Source organism: Oncorhynchus clarkii, chromosome 15, assembly GCF_045791955.1.
Source record: "Oncorhynchus clarkii lewisi isolate Uvic-CL-2024 chromosome 15, UVic_Ocla_1.0, whole genome shotgun sequence".
Lineage (NCBI taxonomy): Eukaryota > Metazoa > Chordata > Actinopteri > Salmoniformes > Salmonidae > Oncorhynchus > Oncorhynchus clarkii.
In genome coordinates this window covers 24,800,213-24,814,607 of record NC_092161.1, presented here as the reverse complement: position 1 = coordinate 24,814,607, position 14,395 = coordinate 24,800,213, and the positions used below count along the sequence as shown (strand labels likewise).

The window sequence follows — 14,395 nt, the reverse complement described above, 5'->3', positions numbered from 1 at the left end:
ATCAAGTGAAGTTAGGAGCCTGCAGATTGCACAGAACAAAGCAGCAAGGATTGTTTTGGAGATATGGTTCTTCTGTTGTAGTCATGTGCAGTGTTCTTGGTTGGTCATCAATCAACAAGATAATTGAAACAAACATGCTTATTTTATTTCATAATATACATTTAAAACAGCCAAACTCTATTCACAACGGTATTCAGTTGGTAAGAGACAAACATTCTGTAAATACTAGGAATAGATTGTCCACCATTGTGTTATCCAGGCAGAAAAGAGAAATAGGAAAAATAACATTTCAATTTAAAGAAATGGAATAATTTAACTGAGCAAACTAGAAACCTTTCAATATATAGATTTAAACAATACTTTAAAACCATTTAAATATAATACATAAGAAAGTTGTGCTGGACTATGGTAGATGAAGAATCAATATATATTTTTAGACGGAGTATTTATCTGATCAATATGTTAGTGTATTATGTCTGTTTGTAGTGTTAAATGTGAAAATGTGATAGTATTATAAATTGTATTTTAATGTTTAAGGACTCTTGGAAGATTAGTCCAAATGAGGACTAAAAGAGATCCTAATCCCTATCTTCACCAAGGTACAAATTCAAAAACTTTATTGTCCAGCGTCAACTTAACATAAGATTAAAAACAAAAAAAGTACCACTCACCAGAGACATGGATAGTTTTCCTTCTCAATCACAATGAATAAGATTACATAGACCGAGAGGACCTGATCCTAGATCAGCACTCCTACTCTGAGACGCTTGATACATACAGCCTCAGATCAAGACGAAGGATAACCACACACTCTAACCTCTATGCCTGTGGTTGCCAGGGTTACCTGTGCCTGCCCTACATGGCCTTGCAGCAGCACCACCTGCTGTCAGACGTGACGGTGCGCGGCTTTGTCGCTGGGGCAACCAACATTCTCTTCCGTCAGCAGAGGCACCTGAGTGACGCTATCGTTGACGTGAGTCCTGCTCTCCATCTCCCTCCCTCCCCTCCATCTCTCAACCTATCCTCTCCTCTCTCCCATAGGTCCAGTGATCTCAAGTGTGTACTGACAGTCTGCTACTCTTAGAGGAGAATTAGTGGAGAGCTTAGGAGAACATTGGTCTGTTTTTAAACGGTTCTCTCTGATTCTAGATTACAGATTGTCATTCTCTATTTTTTGTAGTTCTATGCTGTTTTCATAATGAATCCCACGTGTATGCTGCCTATCAGATTTGGCCTATTTTTCCCAGATATCTTGAGTTACTGAGTGCTTTGTCTGCTGTGTGTGTGGGTCTGTGCGTGTGACTGTGTGTGTGTGTCCGTCCGTCCGTCTGTCCGTCCGTCCGTCCATCCTACTAGGTGGAGGAGGCTAAGATCCAGATCGGGGACCCAGAGTTGAGGAAGCTGCTGGGCCTGACCACGGCTGACCTGCGTTTCGCCGACTACCTGGTCAAACACGTCACTGAGAACCGCGAGGACATCTTTCTGGATGGGACAGGCTGGGAGGGAGGGGACGAATGGATTAGGGCCCAGTTTGGACTTTACGTCCATTCTCTCCTGTCCTCTACCTTACAAGAAGGTAGGACACTTGTTGCCAGGGATGTGTTTATTTTCTCATGAATGAAAACACCTTCCTCTAGTCCTACTACTAATTCCATGTGGGATCACTTCCTGCTCGCATCGCTGAACTTGACTATACTACTTCTAGTCATTTGTCTCAGATGATTTCAACAGCTAAATGCTCCTTTGTGTGTGTGTCTGTGTCCAGACAATGAGAAGTTGCTAGCGGACTGGGGCACGCCCTTCATCTCAGCCTGGAGGATCACACACAACTACAGAGTGTGGTTCAGCAACAAACACCCAGCTATGGCCAAGATCACCCCAGGGTAAGATGGCACCCTATTCTCTGCACTACTTTTGACCAGGGCCCGTAAGGATCAAAGGTAGTGCACTATATAGGGGGGTGGCGGGATGGGAGGGTGGTTGGATATGCCAAATGATGTTGCTACACTTTCTCAATGAATTATTTACAAAAAATTTACTTCTGATGTAAAATGACTTGTGTTACTTCTTCTTTCTCAGCCATCCGTTCCAAGGGCAGTACAGTGCTGCTGATCTGAAATTAAGATTCTCGCAGTGAGTACTTAATTCTTCATTAAAATCTATTGATTACCCGTATACATAAAGCATCTGTAATATAAGCTATATCTAATGTGTATTTACTCTAAATCAGTTAAATGACAGTACCACGAAAACATAGATGACTGCCCCCCAGTGGTGAATTTAGAAGGGTTTCTGTGCCAGGTAGAATTTAGTCTGTGGGTCAGCATATAGGGAGACTTACAATTGGTTTTGCTCAACTCCTGCGTCCTCTCTCCTCCGTCCTGCCTCGCCTCCTTTTGGGAAAGGTCGAAGGTAATCATGAACAAAAATGTGCTTGTATGAAATGAGGGGTGGAATCCCAAAATAAATGTGTCAAGTGATAAAAAAAACAACAACAAATAAAGTTAGTTGTGCAATACATTTTATAGATAAAAGGAAAAGTATCCTATCGTTTTTAAACGTGCGCACCAACCGTTGATTCAAAGAGGGCGTGGCTCATTAACAAAACACTCCTGCTCTTGCCGCCAGGAGGAGGCTCTTGTATCCTTGGCCGAAGTAGGTCATCGAGGAGGGAAGCATACTCTTCGGTTCACCGACTAACGAATTGACACTCCTCAACCACTTATCTGTTTACGGGTCACAGAGGAGAGGAGGACGGAAGGAGTCGAGGAGAGGACAGGACAGACTTTTGTCTAAATGAGAATCTCCCATTGTTATTGTTTTTTTCAAGTCAGTTATGTGATAGAGAATCTATTTTTTTGCCAAGACATGTAAATCCAAGTCAAGCCTTTGAGGGGAGAGTTCGAGTCAAGTTGTATTATTGAGGACCAACAGGTAGAAATCAGGGTAAATGGATGAAAACCAATGTTATAGGTAACTTTCAATATGTTTATCCTCAGTGTACAGCAGAACACCTGCAGTGAAATGTTATATTTTTTCCCGTTTTGAGGTTAATAGACTCAAAATACCATCTTGGTATAACTTCTATTCTGAGCAAAGTGGGGAAATTAATCCCAAACCAAGTTGGAAGGCTCCAAGATGACACTATGGGGTCATTCCTCATGTATTGGCCATAGTCTAAACTGGGATAAAGGAACGAGAGGCCCAAACATGGAATATTGCTGCTTCCCAGTGATTTTTTCCTGCACCCAAATATACAACATTTCTACTCAATCTGTATGTATATTTTTTTGCCCAGCACCGGTAGTCTCAAGTTTAGGATGTGCATATCGCCCTCCCTTCCGCCATATTCTAATCTCCTTAGTCATTGTCTGTAATTATGTAATTACTATAATTATATAACCTCGTGCCCTCAAAGTTTTCACACCTCTTGAATTTTTCCAAATTTTGTTGTTTTACAGCCGGAATTTAAAATGGATTCAATTGAGATTTGTTTGTCACTGGCCTACACACAATACCCCATAATGTCAAAGTGCAATGATGTTTTTGTCACTGGCCTACACACAATACCCCATAATGTCAAAGTGGGTTCATGTTTTTGTCACTGGCCTACACACAATACCCCATAATGTCAAAGTGGATTCATGTTTTTGTCACTGGCCTAAACACAATACCCCATAATGTCAAAGTGGGTTCATGTTTTTGTCACTGGCCTACACACAATACCCCATAATGTCAAAGTGGATTCATGTTTTTGTCACTGGCCTACACACAATACCCCATAATGTCAAAGTGGATTCATGTTTTTGTCACTGGCCTACACACAATACCCCATAATGTCAAAGTTGACATTTTAACAAGTTAATAAGAAGCTGAAATGTCATCAGTCTAAGTATTCTGCACCTTTATTATGGCAAGCCTAAATAAGTTCAGGAGTAAAAATGTGCTTAACAAGTCACGTAATAAGTTGCACGGACTCACCCTGTGTGCAATAATAGTGTTTTAACATAATATTTGAATGACTCTCTGTATCCCACACATACAATTATCTGTAAGGTCCCTCAGTTGAGCAGTGAATTTAAGAAAGAAGGGCACCTATTGTGTAGATTATAAAACATTTTTAAAAAGCAGACATTGAATATCCTTTTGAGCATGGTGAAGTTATTCATTACACTTTGAATGGTGTACCAATACACCCAGGCACTACAAAGATACAGACGTCCTTCCTAACTCAGTTACCGGAGAGGAAGGAAACCGCTCAGGAATTTCACCATGAGACAAGTGGTGACTTTTTAAAACCTATCACAGCTATTCAAAACTGAGGATCGATCAACAATATTGTAGTTACTGAACAATACTAATCTAATTGACAGAGTCAAAAGAAGGAAGCATGTACAGAATAAAAATATTCCAAAACAGGTATCCTGTTTGCAACAAGGCACTAAAGCAATACTGCCAAAAATGTGGCTAGGCAATTCACTTTTTAAATGTATTTTTAAATTTCTTTGTTGTAGTTTTTACCCCTTTTTTCTCCCCAATTTCGTGATATCCAATTGGTAGTTAGTCTTGCCCCATCGCTGCAACTCCCATAAAGACTCGGAAGAGGCAAAGCCATGTGTTCTCCGGAACACGACCCTACCAAGCCGCACTGCTTCTTGACACGCTGCTTGCTTACCCCGGAAACCAGCCACACCAATGTGTCGGAGGAAACACCGTCCAGCTGCCGACCAAAGTCAGCATGCATGCGCCCGGCCCGCCACAAGGAGCCACTGGAGCACGATGGGACAAGGACATCCTGGCCGGCCAAACCTTCCCCTAACACGGACAACGCTGAACTAATTGTGCACCGCCTCACAGGTCTCCCAGTCGCAGCCGGGTGCGACACAGCCTGGGATCGAATCCGGGGCTGTAGTGACTCCTCTAGCACTGCGATGCTAGAGGACCGTTTGCTATTAGACTCGAAATTGAGCTCAGGCGCATCCTATTTCCATTGATCATCATTGAGCTGTTCTTACAACTTGATTGGAGTCAACCTGTGGTAAATTCAATTGATTGGACATGATTTGGAAAGGCACATACCTGTCTATATAAGGTCCCACAGTTGACAGTGCATGTCAGAGGAAAAAACAAGCCATGAGGTCAAAGGAATTGTCCGTAGAGCTCCGAGACAGGATTGTGTTGAGGCACAGATCTAGGGAAGGGTACCAAAACGTTTCTGCAGCATTGAAGGTCCCCAAGAACACAGTGGCCTCCATCATTCTTAAATGGAAGAAGTTTGAAACCACCAAGAAACTGAGCAATCGGGGGAGAAGTGCTTTGTTTAGGGAGGTGAACAAGAACCCTGTGGAGATTGGAGAACCTTCCAGAATCTCAACCATGTCTGCAGCACTCAGGCCTTTTATGGTAGAGTGCCCAGACGGAAATTAGAGTTTGCCAAAAGGCACCTAAAGGACTCTGCCCATGAGAAACAAGATTCTCTGGTCTGGTGAAACCAAGATTGAACTCTTTGGCCTGAATGCCAAGTGTCACGTCTGAAGGAAACCTGGCACTATCCCTACAGTGAAGCATGGTGGTGGCAGCATCATGCTGTGGGGATGTTTTTCAGCTGCAGGGACTGGGAGACTAGTCAGGATTGAGGGAAAGATAAACGGAGCCAAGTACAGAGAGATCCTTGATTTAAAAACCCTTCCAACAGGACAATGACCCTAAGCACACAGCCAAGACCATGTAGGAGTGGCTTTGGGACAAGTCTCTGAATGTCCTTGTGGCCCAGCCAGAGCCCAGACTTGAAACCGATCAAACATCTCTGGAGAGACCTGAAAATAGCTGTGCAGCAATGCTTCCCATCCAACCTGACAGAGCTTGAGAGGATCTGCAGAGAAGAATGTAAGAAACTCCCCAAATACAGGTGCAAAGCTTGAAGCGTCATACCTAAGAAGACTCCAGCCTCTAATCGCTGCTAAGGTGCTTCAACAAAGTACTGAGTAAGGGGTCTGAATGCTTATGTGATATTTCAGTTTTTTATTATTTTTTATTAATTTGCTTAACTTTCTAAAAACCTGTTTTTGCTTTGTCATTATAGGGTATTGTGTGTAGATTGAGGGAATAAAAATCAAAACAATTTTAGAATTAGGCTGTAACGTAAGAAAATGTGGAAAAAGTAAAGCGGACTGAATACTTTCCGTATGCAGTGTATGTTTGTGGCAAATCCAATACAACACATTACCAAGTACCACTCTCCATATATTCAAGCATAGTGATGGCTGCATCATGTTATGGGTATGCTTGTAATCGTTAAAGACTGGTGAGTTTTGCAGAATAAAAAAATAGATGGAATGGAACTAAGCACTGGCAAAATCCTAGAGGAAAACGTGGTTCAGTTTGCTTTCCACCAGACACTGGGAAATTAATTCACCTTTCAGCAGGACAATAACCTAAAACACAAGGCCAAATCTACACTGGAGTTGCTTACCAAGAAGACAGTGAATGTTGCTGAGTGGTCGAGTTACACTTTTTACTTAAATCTACTTGAAACTCTACGGCAAGACCTGAAAATGGTTGTCTAGTAATGATTAACAACCAACTTGACAGAGCTTGAAGAATTTTGAAAATAATAATGGGCAAATGTGGCACAATGCAGGTGTTCAAAGCTCTTAGAAAGCCAGAAAGACTCACGGCTGTAATCGCTGCCAAAGATGCTTTTACAAAGTATTGACTCCGGTGTGAATATTTATGTAAATGTGATATTTCTGTATTTCATTTGAAATACATTTATCAAAATGTTCTAAAAACATATTTTCAATTTGTCGTTATGGGGTATTGTGTGTAGATTGATGATAAAAAATGAATGTGATCCATTTTGAATTCAGGCTGTAACACAACAAAATGTGTAAGTCAAGGGGTATGAAAACTTTCTGAAGGCACTAGTTGCTATGTTTCACTGCAGTCACACTATTTCATAGAGTACTAAGCTACTAATTGCTGTTCCCTGCTTGTGATGGTAATAAAGAAAGACACCAGGTCTCTTATTTAACTCTCTACATTAATGATGAGAGGTTCATTCTCAAAAACCCTTGCTGGCTGTCTTTTTGGGGGGGGGGGGGGGTGGTTACGTTACAGAAAGTGCAGAGGAAATGTGATCCCGCCGTATGCTGACTGTCCCAGGTCCTTATCTCCAACCCTGCCTCTAAGGTTACATTCCATACTCCTCCCAAATGGCACCCTACTCCCTAAATAGTGCACATAAGGAATAGGATGCCATTTGGGACACAGGCTACGTGTCTTCATCCGTAACTTCTCTATTGATAGCTTTATGGTGAGAACATGGGGAGATCTGCTTGGTGGTACTATATGGGTTCTCTCTCTTTCCCCTTCGCTATTCAGCGACATGCACGACCCCTGTGAACTCTGACGTAATGGCAAACAAACAGACTGGGGCGCTGTTGAAAATCCTCCTGAACTCCTCTGAGCGGTGGAGCGAGAGTGGCAAACTCTCTTATATTTCATATACGTTACAGAAGCTTTGTGGCGATGAGTATCAGCTCACTTAAAATGCCTTCCACGGAATAAAATGCAACAGGTTTATCTATCTGTATATGCATTTCACAGTCTACACCTGTTGTATTCGACGCATGTGACAAATAAAGTTTGATTTGATAGTGTAACTCACACAATGAAGCGGTTGCATATATAGGCCAACTTTCCAAAGGAATGGAAAAGCATGCCTTTTGTACTGTGAATTTTCCATAGGACTCTGGTCAAAAGTAGGGCACTATGTAGGGAATAGCGTGCCATTTGGCATGCAGTCAAGGTGCTGAAGGGGAGTATGGGTGTTACACCCCCTGCATGGTAATCTCTGGATATAGCAGGCTGGATGTAGAGTCAGAAACTACGTCCCAAATCGCTCCATATTCCCTATAAAGTGCACTACTTTTAACCAGGCCCCTAGGCGTGCGCAATGTAGGGAATATGGGACTCACCCGTCGGACAGGGAATTTGGCAGTTGGCCATGTAAGCTCTTAAGGAATAAATGAAACTCATTTCCTGCTTCATTCACTTTGTATAAGAGCAGCCTGGGTTCCTTTCTACACAGGAACACTGTGGTATTCAGCGTGTGTGTGTGTGTGTGTGTGTGTGTGTGTGACTCTACTTCCCTCCCACTGTGACTGTCTTATGTGAAAGTGTCAGGTGTTTAATGACATTTGTGTGAGGCTTCCCTCTCGTCACTGACAGATGGACAAAATAAAACCGAGGGTACTGTTCAGTAGGGCAAAACGTACCAAAACATTTTTAACCGTTCTTATTGGACCAATTCCAGGTAGTACCATCCCATTTCATTCTGTTTCGAAACATCTCGTCCCATACTGAATTTCCGTGTGCCCTAATTGGTCAGTGGAGCCGTCAGTCATCAGGGCCCCCCAGTCAGACCCCGTCCACCAGTCAGCCAGCTTCCTTGTTTCCCTCATCACTCAATGACAGTGGAACTCTCTTTCTCTCTCTTTTCCCCTCTTTCCTCTCTCCCTGCATCAATAAACATGGAGTCTAGGGGGGTGGTAGGGGTGTAAGGGCTTTGTATTCAGGTCTTTGGGTAGGCTAGAAGGGTGGTCAACAAAGAGCGGGAGAAACTGAGTTATTTTCTTTTCTCTTGGTCCTGTCACTCAGTTTCACCTCACACAATGACCAGTCTTTGTCCTAACCAGGTCCTAGCTGGCTTCTTTCCTCATACCCCTCACTATTTTGCACTCTCTCTCTGAAAACGAGAAAACAAATCTGCTTGACGTCCTGGTGAGAGAGAGTGGTGAATATTGCGTCTGTATTATACTGTTAGGTTCATCACAGCTCTCCTATTCATCTGTTATCTCTTGTTGCCAACAACGAGCGCTCCACTCATAGAGAGACAGAGATGTGTTTTTGAAAACAAAGCCACGTGACTGCATGACTTTGTGCCGGCCCTGCAGCAAGCAGAGCGGAGTCCATGGCTGGCTGCCGACCGTTGCCGTGCCAACAGACGGTTGCGTTTCAAATGGCAACCTATTCCCTCTACAGTGCAGTACTTTTGACCAGGGGCCATAGGGCTATGTAGGGAATAGGGTGCCATTTGGGACATAAAGGGGGATCTGTTTTATTGTGAGCGGGCTGGGCTGGACCTACATGGCTGTTTATTTGGCTCAGGCAGTGAAGGTTGGGCCTGTCTGTGTGGTCGGGCCGGTGTCCGAGCTCAGACACTGGATTGGTGTCACTCTGTCGCCCAGGCTCCTAGCAACCACCACTGGAGGCTATGGAGGTAAATGGGGTTTGGTGTCCTGTCCCGTGTGCAACAGCAACAAGGCTGTGGTTTGTCACTGACGTTCACAGTCTGTGGTGCTGCAGAGACTGGGACAGAGATGGAGTGTGTCTCCCAAATGCCACCCTGTTCCCTACATGGTGGACTACACAAGCACATGCACTCACATACCCACACCGAACACACACAGATACACTATATAAACAAAAGTATGTGGACACCCCTTCAAGTTAGTGAATTCGGCTATTTCAGCCACACCCATTACTGACATGTGTATAAAATCGTGCACACAGCCATGCAATCTCCATAGACAAACATTGGCAGTAGAATGGCCTTACTGAAGAGCTCAGTGACTTTCAACGTGGCACCGACATAGGATGCCACCTTTCCAACAAGTCAGTAAGTCAAATGTATGCCCTGCTAGACTAGCTGCACCGGTCAACTGTAAGTGATGTTATTGTTAAGTGGTCCTCGGTTGCAACACTCACTACCGAGTGCCAAATTGCCTCTGGAAGCAACGTCAGCACAACAGCTGTTCGTCAGGAGCATTTGTTCTGCGCGGCCGCGCACGCGTGCAGCTTAGAGGGAACATTGGTCACTTGTATTCCCAAAACGGATTTGAAAAACCAAACTGATTTGGGCATTAAGGCCTGCAGTGTGAACAAGGCTTCAGTACAGAAGTCCATTCTCTTCAGCTGTACTGTGACTGTAACCTGTACGTAGTGTACTGTGACTGTATTCTGTATGTAGTGTACTGTGACTGTAACCTGTACATAGTGTACTGTAACTGTATCCTGTACATAGTGTACTGTGACTGTAACCTGTACGTAGTGTACTGTAACTGTATCCTGTACATAGTGTACTGTGACTGTATGTAGTGTACATAGTGTACTGTGACTGTAACCTGTACGTAGTGTACTGTAACTGTATCCTGTACATAGTGTACTGTGACTGTATCCTGTACGTAGTGTACTGTGACTGTAACCTGTACGTAGTGTACTGTGACTGTAACCTGTATGTAGTGTACTGTGACTGTATCCTGTACATAGTGTACTGTGATTGTATCCTGCACGTAGTGTACTGTGACTGTATGTAGTGTACTGTGACTGTATCCTGTATGTAGTGTACTGTGACTGTATCCTGTACGTAGTGTACTGTGACTATGTAGTGTACTGTGACTGTACCCTGTATGTAGTGTAGTGTACTGTGACTGTATCCTGTACGTAGTGTACTGTGACTGTACGTAGTGTACTGTGACTGTATCCTGTACATAGCGTACTGTAACTGTATCCTGTACATAGTGTACTGTGACTATCCTGTACGTAGTGTACTGTAACTGTATCCTGTACGTAGTGTACTGTGACTGTATCCTGTATGTAGTGTACTGTAACTGTATCCTGTACATAGTGTACTGTGACTGTATGTAGTGTACATAGTGTACTGTAACTGTATCCTGTACATAGTGTACTGTAACTGTATCCTGTACATAGTGTACTGTAACTGTATCCTGTACGTAGTGTACTGTGACTGTAACCTGTACGTAGTGTACTGTGACTGTAACCTGTATGTAGTGTACTGTAACTGTATCCTGTACATAGTGTACTGTGACTGTATCCTGTACATAGTGTACTGTGACTGTATCCTGTACATAGTGTACTGTGACTGTATCCTGTACATAGTGTACTGTGACTGTATCCTGTACGTAGTGTACTGTGACTGTATGTAGTGTACTGTGACTGTATCCTGTATGTAGTGTACTGTGACTGTATCCTGTACGTAGTGTACTGTGATTGTATCCTGTACGTAGTGTACTGTGACTGTATGTAGTGTACTGTGACTGTATCCTGTATGTAGTGTACTGTGACTGTATCCTGTACGTAGTGTACTGTAACTGTATCCTGTACATAGTGTATTGTGACTGTATCCTGTACATAGTGTACTGTGACTGTATCCTGTACATAGTGTACTGTGACTGTATCCTGTACGTAGTGCACTGTGACTGTATGTAGTGTACTGTGACTGTATCCTGTATGTAGTGTACTGTGACTGTATCCTGTATGTAGTGTACTGTGACTGTATCCTGTACGTAGTGTACTGTGACTGTACATAGTGTACTGTGACTGTATCCTGTACATAGTGTACTGTAACTGTACGTAGTGTACTGTGACTGTATCCTGTACATAGCGTACTGTAACTGTATCCTGTACATAGTGTACTGTGACTATCCTGTACGTAGTGTACTGTAACTGTATCCTGTACGTAGTGTACTGTGACTGTATCCTGTATGTAGTGTACTGTAACTGTATCCTGTACATAGTGTACTGTGACTGTATGTAGTGTACATAGTGTACTGTAACTGTATCCTGTACATAGTGTACTGTGACTATCCTGTACGTAGTGTACTGTGACTGTAACCTGTACGTAGTGTACTGTGACTGTATCCTGTATGTAGTGTACTGTAACTGTATCCTGTACATAGTGTACTGTGACTGTATCCTGTACGTAGTGTACTGTGACTGTATGTAGTGAACTGTGACTGTATCCTGTACGTAGTGTACTGTAACTGTATCCTGTACATAGTGTACTGTGACTATCCTGTACGTAGTGTACTGTAACTGTATCCTGTACATAGTGTACTGTCACTGTATGTAGTGTACATAGTGTACTGTAACTGTATCCTGTACATAGTGTACTGTAACTGTATCCTGTACATAGTGTACTGTGACTATCCTGTACGTAGTGTACTGTGACTGTATCCTGTACGTAGTGTACTGTGACTGTATCCTGTACGTAGTGTACTGTGACTGTATCCTGTACGTAGTGTACTGTGACTGTATCCTGTACGTAGTGTACTGTAACTGTATCCTGTACGTAGTGTACTGTAACTGTATCCTGTACGTAGTGTACTGTGACTGTATCCTGTACATAGTGTACTGTGACTGTATCCTGTACATAGTGTACTGTGACTGTATCCTGTACATAGTGTACTGTGACTGTATCCTGTAACTGTATCCTGTACATAGTGTACTGTAACTGTATGTAGTGTAGTGTACTGTGACTGTATCCTGTATGTAGTGTACTGTGACTGTATCCTGTATGTAGTGTACTGTAACTGTATCCTGTACGTAGTGTACTGTATCCTGTACGCAGTGTACTGTGACTGTATCCTGTACGCAGTGTACTGTGACTGTATCCTGTACGCAGTGTACTGTGAATGTATCCTGTACGTAGTGTTTTGTGACTGTATCCTGTACGTAGTGTACTGTGACTGTATCCTGTACGCAGTGTACTGTGACTGTATCCTGTACGTAGTGTACTGTAACTGTGTACTGTGATTGACGGTATCCTGTACGTAGTGTACTGTAATTGTATCCTGTACGTAGTGTACTGTGACTGTATCCTGTACGTAGTGTGCTGTAACTGTATCCTGTACGTAGTGTTTTGTGACTGTATCCTGTACGTAGTGTGCTGTGACTGTATCCTGTACGTAGTGTGCTGTAACTGTATCCTGTACGTAGTGTACTGTAATTGTATCCTGTACGTAGTGTACTGTGACTGTATCCTGTACGTAGTGTACTGTGACTGTATCCTGTACGTAGTGTGCTGTAACTGTATCCTGTACGTAGTGTTTTGTGACTGTATCCTGTACGTAGTGTACTGTGACTGTATCCTGTACGTAGTGTGCTGTAACTGTATCCTGTACGTAGTGTTTTGTGACTGTATCCTGTACGTAGTGTACTGTGACTGACGGTATCCTGTACGTAGTGTACTGTGACTGTATCCTGTACGTAGTGTGCTGTAACTGTATCCTGTACGTAGTGTACTGTGACTGTATCCTGTACGTAGTGTGCTGTGACTGTATCCTGTACGTAGTGTGCTGTAACTGTATCCTGTACGTAGTGTTTTGTGACTGTATCCTGTACGTAGTGTACTGTGACTGACGGTATCCTGTACGTAGTGTACTGTGACTGTATCCTGTACGTAGTGTGCTGTGACTGTATCCTGTACGTAGTGTACTGTGACTGACGGTATCCTGTACGTAGTGTACTGTGACTGTATCCTGTACGTAGTGTACTGTGACTGTATCCTGTACGTAGTGTACTGTGACTGACTGTATCCTGTACGTAGTGTACTGTGACTGACGGTATCCTGTACGTAGTGTACTGTGAATGTATCCTGTACGTAGTGTACTGTGACTGTATCCTGTACGTAGTGTACTGTGACTGACTGTATCCTGTACGTAGTGTACTGTGACTGACTGTATCCTGTACGTAGTGTTTTGTGACTGTATCCTGTACGTAGTGTACTGTGACTGACTGTATCCTGTACGTAGTGTACTGTGACTGTATCCTGTACGTAGTGTACTGTGACTGACGGTATCCTGTACAGTATGTAGTGTAGGAGTCCCTTGGTGCTAGTGCCAACCATAAGAGGTGCCAGGTAGGGAGGGGCTCACAAAGGGCACTGATGTTGATGCCGGAGTCACGGGACACCACAGCTGAATTCCAAATAGACCCCTAGTCCCTAGATCTGAGAGGATTGGATAGGTCTAAGCAATATAGCGAAAACCTTCTACCTAGCCAATCAGAAGGCAAGGTGAAGCTAGGTATTGCAGTAATGCTATCTATCCTCTTGTCACCGAGGTTAGTAAGAAGAGAATGCTTATATCTATCCAATCATTTGACCAGGACTACTGACCCTCTTGGGACTGTAATGTGTGTGTTGACATCTGGGTGATTTTAAAAAGAGACAGCCAGGCTGGATGTACCCTGCTCTAGTCTCAGGTTGGCTTGGTTTGGATACTTAGATTCGACCACCGGTGACAGTAACTCTCTCTCTACTTCCGCAGAGTTATGCAGTACTATACTACAACAGGTTGTAGAAACATTTTAGTTGAGAAATGTGTCACTGCTACCCAGGGTTTCTTTCTGGTTGGTCGTGACTGAATAGCCCTTTTTTCTTTTCTCTCGCTGAATTTCAGCTCGGTGCAGAACAGCGAACGGGGGAAGAAAATTGGAGCAGCTGTGATCACCACCAGTCGAAGTGTCGTGCAGACCGGGAAGGCAGTAGGTGAGACCGACAGTCAGTCTCTCTAACCAACCTTTTCCCCAG

General features: G+C 43.4%; 1 protein-coding gene across 1 annotated transcript in view; it reads left to right on the top strand.

The window, feature by feature from the left end:
- The window catches only part of LOC139367094 (late secretory pathway protein AVL9 homolog), a 34,217-nt gene that overhangs the window by 17,822 nt on the left and 2,000 nt on the right, over nt 1-14,395 (top strand). The window contains exons 11-15 of the mRNA XM_071105135.1: nt 839-973; nt 1,357-1,576; nt 1,766-1,883; nt 2,080-2,133; nt 14,265-14,353. Of these exons, the coding sequence (XP_070961236.1) occupies nt 839-973; nt 1,357-1,576; nt 1,766-1,883; nt 2,080-2,133; nt 14,265-14,353 (616 nt within the window). The remainder of the gene's footprint in view (nt 1-838; nt 974-1,356; nt 1,577-1,765; nt 1,884-2,079; nt 2,134-14,264; nt 14,354-14,395) is intronic.